The sequence below is a fragment of the Pteropus vampyrus genome, unplaced genomic scaffold (assembly GCF_000151845.1).
Source record: "Pteropus vampyrus isolate Shadow unplaced genomic scaffold, Pvam_2.0 Scaffold420, whole genome shotgun sequence".
Taxonomy (NCBI): Eukaryota; Metazoa; Chordata; class Mammalia; order Chiroptera; family Pteropodidae; genus Pteropus; species Pteropus vampyrus.
This window is the reverse complement of record NW_011889201.1, coordinates 430,016-450,209: the sequence shown is the minus strand read 5'-3', so window position 1 is coordinate 450,209 and position 20,194 is coordinate 430,016. Positions and strand designations below refer to the sequence as shown.

General features: G+C 40.6%; 1 protein-coding gene across 2 annotated transcripts in view; it reads left to right on the top strand.

The window, feature by feature from the left end:
- The window catches only part of EIF4E3 (eukaryotic translation initiation factor 4E family member 3), a 38,924-nt gene that overhangs the window by 3,443 nt on the left and 15,287 nt on the right, over positions 1-20,194 (top strand). Inside the window, exons 1-2 of one of the 2 annotated variants that reach the window (XM_023523836.1) lie at positions 168-283; positions 12,577-12,649. In XM_023523836.1, the coding sequence (XP_023379604.1) occupies positions 183-283; positions 12,577-12,649 (174 nt within the window). In that variant the 5' untranslated portion in view covers positions 168-182. Of the gene's footprint in view, positions 1-167; positions 284-12,576; positions 12,650-20,194 lie in introns of those variants that run through there. The other variant, XM_011381001.2, reaches the window with a different exon arrangement.

Sequence of the window (20,194 nt, the reverse complement as noted above, 5' to 3'; positions counted from 1 at the left end):
GACTCGCGCAGAGCCGCCGGGTCGGAAACCGAGGCTTGGGCAGGGGCGAGCGGCTGTCTGGCGGCCTCGTCTCACAGCTGGGCGAGAACAGGCGCAGCCCCAAAAGTTTCGGCAGCACATTCCCCTTCTGTTGCCTTTTAAAAGAGCGCCCGCAGGCAGGCGTCCCGGCTGGGCAGTGGGAGATGGTGGGCCAGGCGCGGGTAATCGTTGTAAAGTGGGGAGAGCGATGCCGTCCCGGATACCCCCACGGGCCTCTTGGGGAGCTCAGGACACGACCTTCGCGGTGAGTGCTCTGGGGAAAGTTGACCAATCTCCCGGGAAGTGTGCGGTGGTGGTATTATTACTGCACAGCGGGTGCCTCCACCCGCCTCCGCACTGGCGCTGCCATGGACACCTCTGTGGATTCTTTCTCATCCATGGGCTGGTATTTTTTGAGCACTTACTGTGGAGTCACACGCCTGCTAGGCTCTGGGGATTCAATGTTGAGCAATACCTCACTTTGTCAGTAAAAGTGGGGACCATTATTAGCTTTCTCACGGGACAGCTCAGGTGCCATCTCAAAAATGCCTCCCTGACTACCGCATCTAAATTAGCACACTCGCACCCTCCAACCTTTCTGTAATCTCCTGCCCTCCCTTGTTTTTATTATGCTTAATACTACCGCACTGCATTATAAATCTGTTTGCTTTCAATGTCTCAGTGCCTCAGCTCTTAACAACAAAGAACAGGGACTTTGTTTTTGACTTATCCCATTACCTAGAATCGTGCCAGACACGTAGTAGGAGCACAATAAATTTTTAACAAATGAATAAATTGATGAATGTAAAGCCCCTTCTTAGTATTTGCCACACAGTGAGTGCCCAACATGACACCTCAGAGTTGTCCCAAGAGCTATGGACATTTGGATGACTTTGTATCAACTGCGGTTAAGTGTTAGGAGGAAATGTATGTGAAGTGTTATGTGAAATTTACTTAATAGTCGCAAACCTAGTCTTAAAAGGCCTTGTGTAAAATGCCAGTAAGACTTTTTAAAAGCGATATTCATCTTTTTTAGGAAGACAAGCTCGTTGTTTCTTTCTTTCTATTGGAATTAGCACCCAACTATAAGAATTGACACTTGGAGCACCGTCTTTCCCACTGAACCAAAGAAGTTGGGGGTGGGTGAGATACAGCTGTCTCATTTTTTCAAAAACATTTTCACTTTCATTATGGGATGCTAAGAGGACATTTTACTATTATAATGAGAGCGTTTTTGGCAAACTATCAGAATGAAGTCATGTGTGTCTTTGTTTTTGAAGGTATGCCGTTGTTAACTGATACCTGTTTTCAAGGTGTTAATTAAACCTGGACCTGTGGTCCAAATGGTGAATTCTGTTGACTGGTGAAAACAGTATTGAGAGTTTCTTTTTAAACAGGTCAAAAATTAGTCTACTTACAGGCACAACATGTTAAGAATGGTCTTTGATATTAATACTACATAACACAACTTTTTAAGACTATCTGGTATCTTCTAAGATAAGAACACGGTAACTTCAATGAAGACAAGTTATACTGTCCTCTTATGTATTTGCACATATTTGTGTTCTGAAAGCCAGAAACAAAATGAAATATATTATTGTCACAATGTCCAAATCTTTAATAGAAATGACTCTGTTAATTTAGAAATTATAGTTAGTTCCAACATTGCACATACGAATTCATTTTGCCTGATCAGTCATCTCCTAGCTTTTATTGAACTTTCTCCACTTCTTTGAGAGTTCATAACATGTATGTAGGCTGCCCCCTTCCTCTTGGGGTTATGAACACATTGAGTTCTAGAGGTTTAGTTATAACTTTTCCCCCTAGAGAAACAAGATTCTAGAGAGAGTGGTAAGGTTCTCAGGGGAGCCCACCAAGGCAAGCTTCACTCCAGCATAGCTGTCGTCTCCCACCCAAGACATCAGTTTTGAGCTCCACAACATCCAAAGTCCTCTCTCCTGGCCTGTCCTATCATACAGCCTATTATGTGATGACAGACAAGTGATCTAGCCTTCTTAAGCCTCACTTTCATTGTTTGTGAAAGGGGGATAATCATAGGATATATTTCAATGGGCTGTTCCGAGAATTAAATGAGAGTGATGAATGTAAAATAACAATACATTAATGCTTAATAAATGTTAACTTCTGACATTGGTATTTGATGCTGCCAAATTACAGGCTACCCCACCCCACCCCCATCCCACCCTCCACCCCGACACACAAATACTCCTGAAGCAGTTTATCTGAATTCAATGTTAGGAAGCCAGCAAGTTAATTCATCCCCTCATAGATTAATTAGGGAGCCCCTCAGTGGCATTATTTTCATTCTCAATAGTAAACTCCAATAAGTTCATCTTTGTTTTTGTTTTTAAGTAGACTGTTGGCTAAGAGTTTAAGATTTGGGAGGTAATTTTGGTTGAGGGCATAGAATGAAGAGTTTTCCTTTCATTTTCTGGTTATTTAAAACCCTGCCCTATCTTGATTCTTGGAGGCCACTCTTGGTTGAGTGTCTCTGACTACTTTGTTTTCATCACATGGTGACCCCTTTTTCTCTAAGTTTTATCCAGTCTTCAGGCCTCTTGTCTCCATTCATACCAGCGATCTCATCCAGTCACAAGGCTTTCAGTTCCATCTGTGTGCTGGTGATTCCCAAAACTTTACATCTGTGCATTCAGCTCTTCCTTATGTCTCTCTATGTGGATGTCTCACACATCCAAACTCAACATGTGCCAAACCACCTCCTTAACTTCCCTCCCAAATTTGCCTTCTTCTATTTGTCCTGTCTCAGATAGGAGCAGTTAATAGGAACTTCATCCTTCTATCGGTTGAGCCCAGAAAAATCTTGGAGTCATCTGTGATTCTCCTTCTCCTTGCCTCCCCTCTTTCTCCTCTTTTCTGTCCTTCTCCCTCCCCCTACATCCATTTCAACAAATGCTGTTGATTCTACCATTAAAGTATCCAGAATCCAATTCATTCTTACCACCTACACCCTATTCCTTGGACCACACCGCCTATCTCACCTGGATGAATGAGAGAGCATGCTCACTTCTCTCTCTGCCTCTAGCCTTGCCCTCTACAGTCCATTCCCATCACAGCAGCCAAAGTGGTCCCTTTAACACCTAAGTAAAGCATTGCCACTTCTCTGCTCCCTGTTTCACTTTGAGCAAAAGCGAGCGTGCTTATAGTAAGTAGCCCATGATACTCTGCAGCATTTCTTGCCCCTGCCCAGTACACCTTTCTCCCACTGCCTCCCAGTTACTCTCCCTCCTGCCCATGCCATTCTAGCTCACTGGCCCTCTTGTTCTTTCTCCATCATCCCAAGCATGGGCCTTTGCCACCACAGTTCCTCTCCCTTGGTCATCTGCTAGACACTCATGCTTTTTTCTTTTTCTGGTTTCTGCTCACATTTCATCTTCTCAGGGAGGCCATTCTTAACCACTGATACCAACTAGCATGCACATCCAGACACGCACTCTCCATGCCCCTCACCCTGCTTTATTTTCTCCATAGGATTGGCACCATTTGCCTATCTTCTCTCATTATAATGTAAGCATCACAGGATTCTTTCCTCCATCACTCTGTCCTCAACTCCTAGATCAGAGCCTAGTACAAGTCTACACTAAATATTTAGGGAGTTGTTGAATTCTACCCGCAGTGACTTTCCCTTCTCCCATGGTGGTTCATACAGCTCTGTTTATCATTTGTAAATCTACTGTCTAGCCTTTAGCTCTCTCCTGAGTTCTGGACACACACCACGTTCTGGGTAACAATACCAGCATCCTATAGGTTTTTCAAAGTTGGAATTTTCATTTGTTCCTTTGAATCCTCTTCTCTCTGTTAAGTACCCTGCTTCATCCAGTTCTGTACCTCATATTGTTGATTCACTGTTGGAAATCTTGCTCCAAGCCTAAGCCATCTCCTCCTCTCTATGTCCTTCCTTTTTTAGGGCCCTAATCCTATCTAGCTCCAGTTACACACTAGCCTACGTGTTCCCAAGCTCTTTCCTTCTCCAAGCACCCTTCACCTGGTCTGGCAGGGTTAGCCTTCCACACTACACCTGATTTTGTCATTTCAAAACTCCTCTGCCCCCTCTCATCACCTAAGGGTGCCTCTGCTATGGGGTTGTGTGTACCAGACAGGTGGGACTCTGGATCTCCACCCCTACTTTTACCAGAGCAGGTCAGATTGGTTTTGTGGTTGTTTGTTTTCAGAAATGGGCCACTTTAATTTGAAAAAAGCATTTCTCAGCTTTTTTTTTTTTTTTTTAGAACAGATTATGGTACAAATTGCTATTTTGCTATGTCTAATATGAAACCCACTTCCTTTGTAACTTCATCACCTACCTCTCCCCAGCTCCAAGTACCACTCAGTCTGTCCATTCTTTCTGATAATAACAGAAACTGGCCCTCTTCCTGGATAAACCATGGATTTGCCAGCCTCTGAGATTGGTCTCACAATGTGCCTTTTGCTTGGGATGCCCTTGTTCCCTTTGCCTACTTGAAAAGCTACCATACATCCTTCAAGGCCTTACCGAGATGCCGAATCTATGATTGTCCTTCAATAGCCCTTAGCCCAGGCAGGTTTAAACTCACCACCTTTGTATTTCACTGACATTTTTTATAGGCCAGTATTTGGTTTAGGATTATTGATTCCTCTCTTCTGTTCCTCCCACTCGACCCTGAGGCTCTAACTTCCTCATGTCTGACTCCTGGGAGTGCACATGGCAATGCACGTAGTAGGTGCTTAGTGCATATTTTGTGTTCTAGTGTTTTTAATCATAAAAGTGGGCTATCATGAATATTTCCCACCAACTCCACCCCATCAGTGTTTAGCTCCACCCAGCCAGTGTTTCTCCAAGTATAGTGCCTTTACCACCTACATCTGAATCACCTGGCTGTGCCTGTTAAAATGCAGGCTCCTGACCCTGCCTGGACTAACTCAGACCTCTTGGGTGGAATGTACATTTGTAACAAATGCCTTAGGCATCAGAACTTGAGAATCACTGCTCTGTTTATCGATCATATTAATTGAGCATATTAGTTACTAGTCCTTGTTCTAGGTGCTGAAAATGCAAAGATGAGGACAGCATTGGACCTGGGCTTCCAGGTCCAGGGGGGTTGTCTGACATGCTGTATGCTTTAATAACATCAGCGATGAGTTCAGCGAGGTACTGAGTTCTAGAAGGACCCAGGACCCACCTTCAGGATGTGATGCTTTAAATGCATTCCAACTGTGTGATCCATAACAACAAATCTGATAGGGGGCGGTGGGGCCAGGCTAGACAAAGAGGATGTTTGTTCCCAGAATGGCTCATGGGGACTAGGCAAGGGCAGGAGGCTGCATGGAAAGCTGTAGTTGATAGGAAGAGAGTGGCTGGCTCATCAACTTTTCCTAGTTTTTCCCCATTCTTGCCTTTCTGAATGCACAGGCTCTCTTAAAGGCCAAGGATTTTATTTTCTATAAGGGGCAAAGGATCTCTGGGCAGATTAGGCAGGGAAGGCCCTCAGTAGGGGCTCACAGCTTGCCCAACTGTGGGTCATTGGTTGCTTCCTACAGATAGTTCTGAGGGCCCTAAACATCCTCAGAAAAGTTACTTGTTCTTACTTGATACAAGCTGCTCAAAAAATATATTTTCCTCCTTTGATATTACAAATCCCATATTCTAATTTCCAAACCTAAGACAGCTAATCTGGCATGATGACAGGCCCAAACCTGGCCTTATGTAGTTCTCTTTTCAACTCTAATACGGTTATACTTTTCTTTCACCTATCCTCCATGTACTGAAGGATTGGTTATATTTCAAGATGAAAAGAGTCCCAGTTGCTACTGCCAAGGAGCTCGTAGGGTAGGAATGACAATAGATGGAAGCAGGGAAAATCAAAATTAAATAAACATGCAAAAATAAAGCATTTATATTATGTAGATAGTTTCAATGGATGCATTATGAAATGTTAGTAATAGGCCCTGGACCATTTTTGCATGTGATTCTTGCTCAAACAGCAAGCTGATGTAACCACAAACCATAGATCTATCTAAAAGTAATTAAAACGAAATCATATTGAAAAGAATGACTGATAAGTAAGGGACACCCTTCATCATGTAAATCAACAAGAAGACTGGGTTTTAGGAGACATATCTTTGGCTTTATAGTTTTCCCCTTTAAGGTTGTTCTCTTCACTGAAATGAGGTGATCTCTCAAATTAGGTCATTATCCACTTTTTTCATCAATCATTTATTGTGTGCATGTACACTGGGCATTTGTCCCCATTAGTTGGATATATTGTACCGTCTACAAAGTTTTAAACATCTTTTTTCACTTTAACCTGTTAATATTAGCTACTGTTTACTTCACTGTGCTGGGCACCAGACTGGGTGCTGTACATAATTATTCACAAAATCCTCACAATATTGAAGTAGGATGTATCAGTGACATTTTTACAAATGAAAACATTGAGGCCCGAAAGGTCACTTATTGAGGTCACACAGTTAATCTAGAACAGAAAAAGGATTTGAATTAGGGACTCTGTGACCTGAAGCCCTGAGGTCCCTAACCCCGCTGAAAACTGCATTCCTGTGAATATGAACAATGAATGGGATACAATTCTTTCATATTTCACATCCTAAAATACAAGAGCTGGACAAGATTCAAGAGGTAATCTGGGCCTACCAATATTTTCACAAAGAGAGAAAACATGGGCCAGTGTCATCAGAGGTAATTAAGCCAAGGCCTTCCTGCTTCAGAATTTGCAGAGGAAGAAGACAGCCCTGCCTAAAACCCGTATTTAAGTGCCATTATAGGATTGTCCTTCACATTTAATGATAACAGTCTTGATCATCTCTGAGTGATGAAAAATATACATGTGTTAGAATACCGATATTTATATTTTTCTTTTGATGCTATCTATAGTTCATTAGCTTTTACTTCCTGAGTTGTTGGCATTTCTTATGGTGACTTGATTTAGATGACATAGGCCAGCGTACCTCAAACTTTAATATATATTTGAATCACCTGGAACTTAGCAGGTGTCAAGAGGGGCCTTGAGACTCTGCATCTCTAATAAGCTCCCAGATGAAGCTGTCGGTTGATGAACAACACTTTAAGGGGTATGGATGCAGGCAGGTTTTGGGGAAACCTTTCCAGATTCTTTTCTCTGTGAGAAGCATCTCCACATATCCAAGCTACTGGTAAGTGGTGCTGTGGCCTGCTAAGAGCTAGCCAGGTAATGGTTAAGGTAATTTCCTTAGATATTTACAAAGACCCAATGAACTTTATTCACGAGCTTAGCCTGTAGCAACCATGTCTTTAAGGACAGATTTAATGGAGAAGGCACATTTGGAAGGCTGGAGAGTCTGAATTAAGGATTACAAGCTATAGGAGAGTTGGGACTGTGTTTGGTTCAGAGTTGTGTTCATGGCACAAAGCAGAGCGTGGGTCTTGCAGTAAATGATCACTGTAGGCTAGTGACTAAGTGCACCATTGCCAGGCAACCCTTGGTTCAAGCTCCCCCTTAAGGTTCAAGTTCCAGCTCTGCCACTAGCCAGCTGTGTGTCTTTAGTCAAGTCACTGCCCTCAAACTTAGTTTGCTTCCCTGCAGAATGAAGTTGTGACCATTATTTAGCTCATAGTGTTTTAATGAGGATGAAATGATCTAGTGCATGGATGTAGCACATGATATGTTTTCTTTTTAGTTATTGCAAGCTCAGTAAATATTTCTTGAATAAGAGAGAGGATAAAATGCTTTGAAGCATTTCACACTTAAATTGAGCTCAAAGAGTTCTGTCTTGTGCAGGTTCTTAGGAACTTGCTTTAATGAGTAGATAAAGATGATTTATAAATAGCACATTAAACTTTTGCATGTAAATGGTGCTTAGGTGCCTCAAAACCATTCAAGTATAATAGTTGGTTCAACTTTATTGGACTTCTGCCTTCTCCTAATTCCACAAATGACAAGGAATTTTAACTAGTTTTACATAGAGAATCTTAAGATGCATTTCCCATTATTCCATTAAGTTGAAGATACATAGGAGTAATATAAAGCTGGAGTTGGGAGTTTTGTTCTTAAGTAACATTAAGTGCTCCTGTTACATCTTTATACTAATCGACTATTTGGCAGACCTGAAGGATCCTTTCCCACTTCTGTCTTAACCATCACAGCTTCTGTCTTAACCATCACAGCTTCTGTCTTAACCATCACAGCTTCTGGAGGCAGCCCTCACTGGAGCTGTGGCCTTAAGTTCAGAGAGACAGGCATTTGATGGGCTTGCTTTTCTGAGGATGGATATAGGAGTTTCTCAGTTCTATGTGACTGTGTGACTATCACAGACTTCTGGGGATTTTTACTCTCTGTCACACAGATTAGAAAATGTGGCTAGTGTCTCTTAGTTCTAATTGCTTTCTCATCTATTCCTGTTCTTATGCCCAGGATGATGACGATGATGATGATGATAATGACGACGACGGCTCCTGACATCTAATTGCTCATTAGATGTCATGAGCTGTGTCAGTGTTTTATATGGCATTAGCTCATGTAGTCAAAGTAACAAAGCAATATGTTCAGGGAGGAGAAGTGAGGGTCAGACGAGTCAGGCTTGTCACACAGCTTGTAGGTAGCAGAGATGGAACTTGAACTCAGATCTTTGACTCCAAAGACCATCATCCTGTTAACCCCTCTGCTTTCCTGCCTTCTTGTTACAGCCCATCTATGGCTTTTGTTTGGTAAATTATCTTCCTCTAATGTCCAGCACCAGAAAATGATGACCTGAAGATGTGTTCTTCCTGAATTGTGTTCCTTGTATCACATTCTGAGATATCATTATTGCCAGGGATTCTGGTGGCATCTAACCCTTTCCTGAATTTCTGCTTCTGCTGCCTCCTAACAGTGGCTAGATGGAAGGTGGTGAAGGAGAGAATGATAGACAAGAGCAGTGAATGGGCCCAAGGAAAGGGAGCAGGTAATCTTAGAAAGGGATGAGAGAGGGATTTGCCATAGACTGTACTATAGAAACAGGCTCATTCAGTCTCAGTTTCCTAATCTGTAAAGTGGGGATAAATGATACCAATCTGGCAGGATTGCTGGAAGGGTTAGAAATAATATATATAAAATCCTCTCATGTAATACCTGCTCAATAAAATAAAACCATGATGATAGTAATATTAAATCATAGGGGAAACTCCTGATGGAACAATTCACACTCCTTAACCTTATCCATCTAGGTGGGGTAGGGGTTGGGGGAGGATTTATTATTCCATTGCTATGTTCTCAGCTCCAGCTGTATACTGTAAGAGGGTGGCATAGAATTCAGAGAATGTGAAAATAGGCCCTGATTCTTTGGTTCTGTTTTGAATCAGCAAGTCCAGTACACACTGACCTGTTTACAGGCAGATCATTTAAAAATCTCAGCTTGTTTGCCTCTTTTAAAATTGATTCTGTGGATATGGCCCAGTTTTGCCTGTTAAAGATGTCTGAGGTTCACACATGAGATTGAGGCATATTAGTGTTTTTCAGTGGCTGTCAGGATCATATTTGGCTTGCAGAAGAATGCCATGTCTTCCACTGGCCAAGCCAAATATTTACTACCATCAGAAGTTCCGACAACACCGTTTTGTTATTTTGAAACCTATATATTCATAAAACTGACCAGCAGCTGGAAGGGACCTTTAAGATCACAGAATCCACCTTTCTCTATTAAGAAATTAGGAAAATGAATTTCTACAGAACCTGACATATTTTCTTTCAGACACTGATACATTGGCATCATAAGATGTTAATCAGAATAGAGCTATTGTTGTGGCCCTGTCGGTTTTAGTGAGGACTTCCCTACCTTGTTCTGTTGGAAAGATTATTATTCTAAGAAAGTTACATGGACACAATCTGTTATTAAAAATGGGATTCAGCAAAAATTGTGGACTTGATGGGAACACACCAAGAGCCAGTTGCAAAACCTCATTTTAAAAAATGTAAGTATGGCTTGACTAGACAGTTCAATCAGAGGTAAAGAACAGGAAATCTCAGGTGGTCACCTGTATTCAAATCAGGTTTTTGGGTCCTTGCGCAAGTTACCAAACCTGTCTAAGCTCTGCCTTGCTCACCTGTGTAATAGTGAGTTATCATATTGACAGCTACATAAGTAGGCTTGCAAGGATTCAATGCTGTAATGAAGGTAAAATTTTTAGTGCACTAGCAAGAATTCAGTCTATACATACTAGCTACTGATATTGCCGCCTTACACTAATCAACACTGCCTAGCCCTTGTTTCATTCTAGAGCCCTTTCTTGGACTATGGAAATTAGATTTCCTCAAAAATTTTTGAAGAAAAAAGTTGATTGAAAAAAGTGAAACTTAGGGGACCTAAATGATTTTGTGTAATTGCCTCCTATACTAGAATATGAGTAAAAGACCAGAGACATTTAAAAAAAGGCATGTAAATAAAATGTTCATCAATGAATTTTCTATTAGGTTAGATGGTGTTATCCTCACTTTGTATTTGCTTAAGTTGACATAATGCTGTATGAAGTGGGCACTCAAATTATTCTTATTCTAAACCATCATATATTGAAGTGAAACTTTAAAAATTAGTAAAAATGTGAAGTATATGATTTTAAAATGAAAAAATACAAAGTACATTTATTTCCTTTGGGTCTAGTGCCCCAACCTACCACTTTGTAGGGAAGGAGCCCTGTGTACCCTCTCCTGTGTGCTCCGAGCAGGCTGCGGATATGTGTGCTAGGCGTGTTCAGTGGGGAGGACAGTAAAACTCTTTAAAGGAAGAAAAATCAGTATTGGAGTAAATGCCAATAGATTTTCATATAAAACAATAGAGTTTTTATGTGTATTGGAAATCTCTTCAGAAGAATTTTAAGTTTTTTTTATAGTATTTTCCCCTATTCTTTTCATAATTTAAGCCGCGCCCCCGCCCCCCCCCCAAAAAAAAACATAAAAGCCTGCGTTAAATAGCACATCAGTACTTACCCAAGTCAGGACTTTACCACCCCCAAACCCAGACAATCTGGGTAGAGTAGTGGGTGCATTGCAGGCCCAGGCACTGTCAGAGCAAGGCACTGGTCAAGTACCTTACTCTTCACCACGCTCTTCAACATAGTTATTTTAGGCTTCAAGTCTGGCAGCAAAATGCAATCATGGTGGTTATTGTGGATTTCCATTTTTAAAAAACAATGTCTTACTTATTTATAAATAACTAGAAATGAGTTGTAAACCCAGTGTTTTAGGTAGATTTATTTATCAGACTTTAACTGCTAAATAGGAGTCCCTTGTTTGTCCCCAAACTAGTTCATAATTGTACTTCCGTAGTGACTTCCAGGCTAGGGAGCTGATTTCAGAAATGTATTTTTGATATTCAGATTCGACACCCAGGGAGCATTCATTGGTCCATAGGTATAGGAATGTCATCTCTAGAGCTCTGCCACTTATGCCTCTTGCTCTCCATCACCTCCACCACACACACAGGCACCTAGGCATGGTCTTTTGCTTTGCTGTTACCTCTACCTCTGAGCTACGTGAGTTTTGTGCACATCTCCACTGTGTAATATTTTAATGGCTATCCAGAAAGCCCAACATCTTGAGTTCCCTGGAGACTGTGGCTCTGAGGGTCAGTGGAATCTATAAAAGGAATACAAAGTATTCCTTTTATAGATTCCAGACCCTAGTGGATCAGCTATGAACCAGTGCATTCTCTCAGCATGCTTCTTATTTCTAACAGACGTGGGGCTTTCAAGCATTATTTTGAGTGGTAAATTTTCACCTTAAGCCCGATACAGCTGGATCCCAATGTTTTTGAGCTAGACTGCTAATTCAATATAGGGAGAAAGAAAAGTCAGTAATTGAGAGTCTTAACTTCTAAGGATTGATGATACCATGCCATGTTATCCTCAATCCCAGGAAATGGTGCTGAGTAAAACTAGTCACCTTGCATGGTTTTTCTGGTGAATAAACCTGTAGTATGTTGCCATCTAGTGGAACACATAGCAAACTAAAGATTTATATATTCTGACTACAGAGTTCAGCAGAGCTCATTAAATAATCCAGAGAAAATAACTGGAAGTTTTGGAAACACATGCAAATTCAAGTAAAACTAAAGTTGACTTTTAGTAATTATGTTTTCTTAAGGTCAGGAAAAGATCACTCTCTTTCTCAAGAGTTCATAAGTATTTACCAACAAGTTTTTCAAACACACCCAGGTTAGGACCCTGCATTTTCATTGTCATCTGTACAATAGGCACAGTTTTTTATGCAAAGTCCTACGTAAAAGGCATGGTTATTACAAGCTTATTTTAATATTTTTTAAAATGTGATTTTAAGGTTTCCAATATCTTTCTTACTTAAATTTCCTTTCTTTTTTTTTTCTACTAAAAAAAAAATAGGCTTATTTTTAGGAGAAGCAAACCCATGACTTCACAAAATAGGAATTTCACATTTTAAATTCTAAATTGGTCCCAGAAATGTCCAGTGCTGTGGTTTTAGACCTATTTGCATGAAGACTTGCTGGAACACTGACTACTTGTCTTGCTGTTTTTTTGCCCTTTTGCTTATGTTTGCTTAGATCTCTCCCTGGTGCCACAGCAGCTGAGTGTGCATCAAATCTGAAGAAAATCTACACAGTACAAACAGTACAGGTAAGATCAGAAAAGGGGCACACCCAATTAACATGGTTTATGTTGGACATTTGATCATCCAACTTGAAAACTGCCACTGTGCTGGAAGCTCCCATCCAGGGTTCTGCTCTGGTGACAACTCTCACGTCCATTTTGGTGCAGCTGCCCTTAACTAAGTCGACCCCAGAGGCTGACTGAGCCCATGCCTAAGTGGCCTGCTCTTTTCTTTGTGACCTGCTAGAACTTTATTACCTAAATCTTTCAGGGACCCCGATGAGCAGCAGACTGTGCTGTGGTTTGGAAGACATTGATCTTTGTCCCCATTCAAACACCAGCTCGGCCACTCCCTTTCTGAGCTCTGATGGTAATTTCTGAGCTGTGATCTATGGTAATTTCTGATCTAGTTGGGAAAATGACATAACTATATGGAAAGCAAAATAACAGTGCTGCCATAAATAACCATTCAGTGCCAAGTACAAGCAGCATCACAAGGCAGCATGCGGGCCACTGTCCAGATGGATAAATGCTCTCAGACTTCGGGAAAGGCTTCCCCTCACTTCTCTCTTGAGGTGATTACTGATTTTTGTTACCCCTTCCCAGCAGTTATTGTATAACCCTCAGAGCACTTGATTTTCAAGCCTGTCCTCTTATGGAAGTTCTTAGATCCCACTTAGATTTTTTGAAGTACTTTCTAGACCTTTTCCTCTCCGTTATGACATTGGATCATCAGAGATATGCCTAGGATTACAGAGTGGACAGGCAGGTTAAAGTCAGGTTGGTAAAGTCAGGTTAAGCGGTTTTAGGATTACAGAGTGGACAGGCAGGTTAAAGTCAGGTTGGTAAAGTCAGGTTAAGCGGTTTTAGGTTAGTTGTTCTGATTCTGCATGATAACACAGCATTTGGTTGAGCTTTGGCATCCAGCAGCAAATTAGGGTCTTCAGGGACCACTTTCAAGTGCTCAGTCTGGTACATACTAGGAAATAATTTCTTAAAGACATTCTTTAAAACTACATTAGAAGATAATTTATATCAAGTAAATGCAGATTTCTTAAGTGTACAGTTTGATAAATTTTGGCAAAGATATGCAAACATGTAACCATCACCCAGATCAAGATAAAAATTGGCCATCATACCAGAAAGTTCCTTCGTGCCCCTTTCAAGTCAGTCTTTTTTTTCTAGAAAGCAACAGCTGTTCACACTTCTCTCGCCATATGTTAGTTGTTTTTATTGAACCTCATATAAATGGAATCACAGTGCTTATCATGCCTGGTTCCTTTTTACTCAGTAAATACTGAGGGGTTGAATGAATGAATGAGAAATTAATAAATGAACCATGTTCCTGAGTCACAACGTACTGCTCACATAAGGATTCATTAAGCTGTAGGCCATACATTCCCAATGGGGGCAAAAACTGATTCTTAGGGGTCAAAAAAATGTTAGTCTTTTTATGTATACAGTACAGACATACATAGAGTATATAAAAAGATGTACAGTCTCTCTATGGTATTAAAATTTCAACAGGGGAATGATTAGAAAAAAGGGTCCTTCAGGTACAGGGGTGATAATGAAATACTGCTGTAAGTTGTCAGGAAGTTCTGTCATATCTCTGATGTCTCTGTCTCTGTCTCTCTCTCAGTTTCCTCAATTGTAAAACAGATAGTAACTGTCTACTCCCTCAGGTTGATCGAGGGTTAAATGAGATTGCATATAGTTTTTAGTTGTGCTTGGCACTTAGTAAGCCCTCAGATGTCGGCAGCTCTTTACGGAAGTGTTGTTGGATGCTACTCCTCCGCTTCACCAGGTGATTGGTGAGGATGTGGGCCGGGGTGGGCAAGTTGCTTAAGTTCTCTGTATCTCCTTACTCATGCCGATTATATCATGAAGTTGTGAGAATGAAATGGCACAGGAAGTAAAAAGCAAATAAGTAAGTGCCCAATAATAATAAGCTTATTTACTATCATTTTGCCGCTTCTATTGAACACCTTTTTGTACTTTCCTCAGTCGTGTTTTATGTCAGAAAACTGTGTACTACTACTTCTAGGTTATGTATATCAACCAGTTATACCACAGCTAGCACTTCTACTTATGAAAACATATCTACCTGATCAGTAATTTTGGGGACTGCAGCCATGACGTAGACCTTAGTATTTAAGAACTAGCTTAGGTCTCATTTTAAAGTTAATAGAGGACTTACTTTTGTCCCGCCATCCTTTTATTCTGTGATTGTAGGCTGGTTCTTGAAGTCTCACTCTGTCAGCACTAAAAAACTGCATCCCTAATCATGTCTGTGTTTTCCTCCTATGTATGTTCGAATGAAATGTAAGAATCAAGTGTTATTAGTGATTCCTTTACATGAAGACAATGTATCTTTTGTGCTGTGAGGCCCTTGAGCAAACTGAAATCTCGATAGTGGGGGAGTGGGGGGTGGGAATTATCCCCATTTATTAGCCAAGGAGACTGCAGCTAAGAGGTAAGTGGCCCCACACATATGGTGGAAACAGCCAGTCATGCTGTATCTCTAGGATTAGAACTCCCTCCCACTTCTAGTTCAATTCTCTTTCTTTAACTCTGTCCTGACTAATCAGTGGAGGAAGTGGGTGCTTCCAGATGGCCCAGTGACCCCTCATGAGGACATTGTCATCAAGGCCAACAGTAATTATCTTCGCGTGAACTGAAATTTGTTTCCTACTTTCCTGCCCTTCTTGGAAAATTCCATTTTTCATGTAGATGTGTTTACAAGATGCTTATTGATTTCTTTTATGCTTCTGTAAATGTTTCCAATTTTCCACATTTCTCCTGTGTTTTTATGTCTTGAATGGATGCTGTACAGAATAGAACACAGCTTGTGAAGCCTGATTTTACCTGTGGGAGGATGAAGAGCTACCTGCCAAATGTAATTTGCAAGGGTTATCTCCCTAATTCCCAGTATCTTCCAGCCTTGCTATCTCAAGACCAAAAATTCCATTCCTGAAAACTTATTCCTGTGCAGCATTCTGTCCCACCTCAGTTATTTGTGTCCCATTTCAACAGTGTTCTACCTAGTATTTCCCATAAGTCAATTGATTTTTTTTAACATAAATTTATGTAAAATTTATATAAAACAAACTTCATATATCTCCTGTTAGTGGATACCCAGCATCATTTCTCATAAACAGAAGGGGACACACACACACACACACACACACACACTATTAAAATTAAGAAAATGTTCCTTCTGTAACTATGTACTGCCACTAGTATCAAGATATTATCCCTTATCAGAAGGTGTGGAGTTGTGGTGCTGTTATAGGTCATTAAATCAGGACAACAGATTGCTTTTCAGGTCCCTGGGAAATGAGGCTGTCCCTTTCAGAAGGAGAGGTCAGTATCGATGATGTAGAATGATGGAAAGATTGATTGAAGTACACACTGCCCTGGACACAGAAGGGCAGCCCTTGCGGGTGGTGTCCTGCAATAGAATGACCTAGAATGAACCATTTGAGTAAAGGCGTAAGGCTGAGAGAAGACCAAGAGAAACTCCACACCAAAGAGAGAGAAAGAAGGACAAGAAGCAAGGTCTACTTCATAGTTTTATCTAGCACAGACAAATGAGTATGATAGGATTCTTTATTGTCATTTAATTTGTTCATTATGAGTATGATGGGATCAACATTTGTAGTCACAGCTCAGTTGTGCAGAAATAGGACTGAAGTCAAATTACCCATAACCCTCCATGTCTGCTGGCATGCTGGCAGTGGAGGCCATTGTGTAGGTGAGATGGGGGATGAGGGGAGAGATTAAATCTTGCAGAGTGAAAGTAATTTAGTCACTTCACATGTAAAACCTGGTCTCTTCTGAAGGAGATCAGAATATACCAACCCCAAATATGCCACTTACCATAAGGATTATCTTGAGTTGAAGGCAATTGAGAAACAACAGACAAAAGAGTTGCTCTCTGCCTAAAAGCAGGACTTAAATTTCCCTTTGTAAAGATAACATTAATTGCCAGTTATAAAGGTATCCCCCTTTCTTATCACTTGAGTCTGCATAACAGGCCTTAATAAACAACCCTTATCTACCATATATTTCCTAGTCACCTTACCACCTCTAGGGGCCCAGATCCCCTTTTCCTTTGTCTAGTCACTTCTTCACAGCTTATCACCCTTTGTTAAAATGATATATAGGCTTCTAAGTCCAAGCAGTTCTTTGAGTTTTCTATGAAGTCCCTGTGTACTTAAAAAATATTAACATCAATAAAGAAGCATCTACCTATGGGCTGTACCCATGGAGCAGGATACACACTGCTCTGCTCTGTTTCCCCAACGTTTCTCTGGAGGTGCTCTCTCTCATTCTCTCAAAGTTTGAACCCTGTATAGCTCCCCAACTCGGACTTTGTTTTTTTATTCATTGACTTTCTGTGTGGTGGGAAATTGCCCTAACATCCTTTTTTTCATCTTCTCAATGATCAGTCCTGAAAACTTTGGCTCTCATTTTAAGTCAAGTTTCTTTTGGAAGTCAAAGCAAAACCCATTTCTCTCACAAGTGACCAGCTCTTGCGAATCAGAAGCACTTTGCTTTCACCTATTGTGTCTGCAATGAGTTAAAAACATCCATTAAGCTCTTCAGTAGTCGCCTTTGTTTCTGGTTCTGCCTGCCTTCACCATAAATGTTATTGATTCAGTTGGTGGGAAGCAAGCCTCAAACAACTAGAAATATCTAATGAATGAAAATATTTGTTTAATATTTCAAAAATACTCTCCTGCTTCATATGCTATGACCCTCAGAAGAAATCCTGGACTTGTGGACATTTCGTTTTGGAGGCATATTTGCTGAGTGTTTTGTTTTATACCTGTTGTCTGTCACCACATGGCATCTTTTTTTCTCAAGTATTTTCTATTCTTTTTTTCCTTCAGAGCATTTTAGTAGAAAATCGAGAACATTTGCCAGTTTTCCTAATAATGAATTGTTATCTGTTTGGCAGAAGATTGTCAGATGAGGCATAATTGCTCCAGTCGGAACTAGTAAATTGGGGACTTATCAAGTGGTCATCATTGTCCAATGAGTCTAACCACACCTTGCTTCCTTACTTTAGGTCTGCCATGCACTTTCAGTGCACATTTAATAATAGAAGTATCCAATGAAATTGCCATATGGACCCAGTTGCACAGAGAGGGAAACTTAGGTTTCAAGAGTTATGTGACCTGTGAGGGTTATCCTGGGAACTATCCTGGCCATAAATCCTGGTAGACTCCACTGGATTAAGACTTCATTGGACAACATCTGACCTGCCTCAGTTCTTCAAGAAGTGCCAGAATGATGCTGAAGAGCTTGCCCACCAAGGAGTAGGTTCTGTATGCAAAGGCTGTCCCTCATGCAGTCCGCTCAGTTCCCCAAGGATTACTCACAGTGTCACGAATGCTGACTAAATAAATGATGCCCAACTGTTACACTTCACCTCATCCTTAGATTGTCATTAAGGCTTTTGAAAAAAGCACTTGGCCATCATTAATAAACGCCGTGCTTAGGTTTAGCTTTACTACGATCTACTGTTTACAGGCCCAAATAGAATTAATTATAAGCCTAATTGCTTTGAAATCTATTTACAAGGTTCCATCTGTAGTAAAATTTAGGTGTTTCAACTAAAAAAAATGCTTTACAAAGAATATAATCATGAACTACCAAGCTTCCAATGAACCCTTTCACTTTCACAGGGGAGGAAGAGGGTTTAAAGAACTATTTAATGCCGGGTCCTTCCTTGAGCTATTTCATCATCATGCAAACCCAACCAGTATTCCACATATCGAATGAAAACTGTCACAAGGAAATAGGCCAATTTAATGCCACATATGTTTTTTATGTGGCTCTTTTCAATGATGTAATGACATATTTCACTCCTGCTTTATTTTCATGCACAAATATGCAAATATGTGCTTTAGTAAGTATATTAAGTCTATTGCTGTTTCTTCTTGGGTTATAATCTGTCTGATTAGCCAAGACTAACAAAATCAGTTGTCTGTTTTTGTTTTTGTTTTCAGGAGAAGTTTCTAAAGCTATGAACCTTAGCATAATCCTTAGGATATTTCTTACTTTGGAATAGGAGAAAGATTTTATTTTTTTCAAGAACTTTGGCAAGGTGTGAGGGCAGGTGCTCTGGTGTGGGATGCCTTTTAGAAGACTTGAAGTTTGCCAGTACCAAAGTCCTTTCAGTTTAACCTAGGGCAGGGATTTTTATTTTAGCATAGTCTTGTCCATAAATTCTACACAGGTCATTACCACATCATAGTGAGAGTCCCAGGCTAGAGCTAAGGCAACCACCATGCTGGGTGCTGTTAAGGGCATCTGCTGGTGAGAATACATCTTTAAATATCTCCTCATTCTGTGATTCCATGACCTGGTCCATAGCTTACAAGATGAGAGAAAGATGTGCCAAAAACATATAGTAATATCTTCAAATGAAATAGCTTAGTGGTTAAGAATACAAGTTTTGGAATCAAACTGCCTGACTTCAAATTCCAGCTCTACTTATTCTTGTGCACACTACAGACATTGAAATATTGGAGTAATCTTATTCTTTGAACTAAGAACAAACCATGTATTGGGTAGAAACTGTAGGGGTGGAAAAATAATTTTCTTCCCACCTTTCTAACTTCTGCTGGCTGGGCTAATAATCAAATTAACACAAGACAGATTAACAGGAGAAAATGACCTAACTTATTACATGTGTACTTACAGGGGTTCCAAAGAATATGAGACCCGAGGATGCATTGGGCAGTTGAGGCTTGTATGCCCTTCTGGACTAAGGAGAGGGAAGCAGGGGTCTGGGATTTCAAAGGGAAAGCAGGCAATTCACAGGTAGATGAGAAAGAGCAAACGTGTGGTAAACAAATTTGTGCTGGAATTTGGAACAGTGGGACACAGAGGGGAATTAAACAGACATGCTCGGATCCTGTCTGCCACACTTAATTGGTATATGCAGAGGTGAATATGCCAAGGCTGCCTTCCTGAAGCAGGTTCTTCTGTCTGAATTCCTTTAGGCAGGAAAGGGGGAGGGTTAAAGGTTCTTAATGAGTCTTTTGTTTCTTAAAAATGACCGTCTTAAAATAATCACTGCCCCAAAAGGCTTGTTTTGGGATGGCAAACTCTCCTTCCCCGTCAGTACTTTCCTAAGGACAGATACCATTTGAGGACCTACTGTTACTAGAAATCTATTTTCAGCTACTCTCCCCATTAGCACCACTTTGGTACAAGGGATCCAAGACACTCATAATTAATAAACCTTCTGGTAGTTTTTTGCCTTCAGGTTTATCTTCACAGTTTATTGTTGCTGCCCTTGCAATTAATTCAGCTTTAATTTTTACACAAGACAGGCTCAAACAATGAATAAAGATTTTTGTTAAACATAGATAAATCTTATTCCAACAATGCCACTCCATTCATGATGCCCTAGGATTAATTTTTCTAATTGTTCTGTTGTTCGTGCTGTTCTTTTCAGATCTACTAGGAGATGCAGAAAATCACTCTCTACTTACCTCACCACACAGAATGATAGTTCTCATGTGTGTAGTAATTCTCTGATAGCAGAGTGAT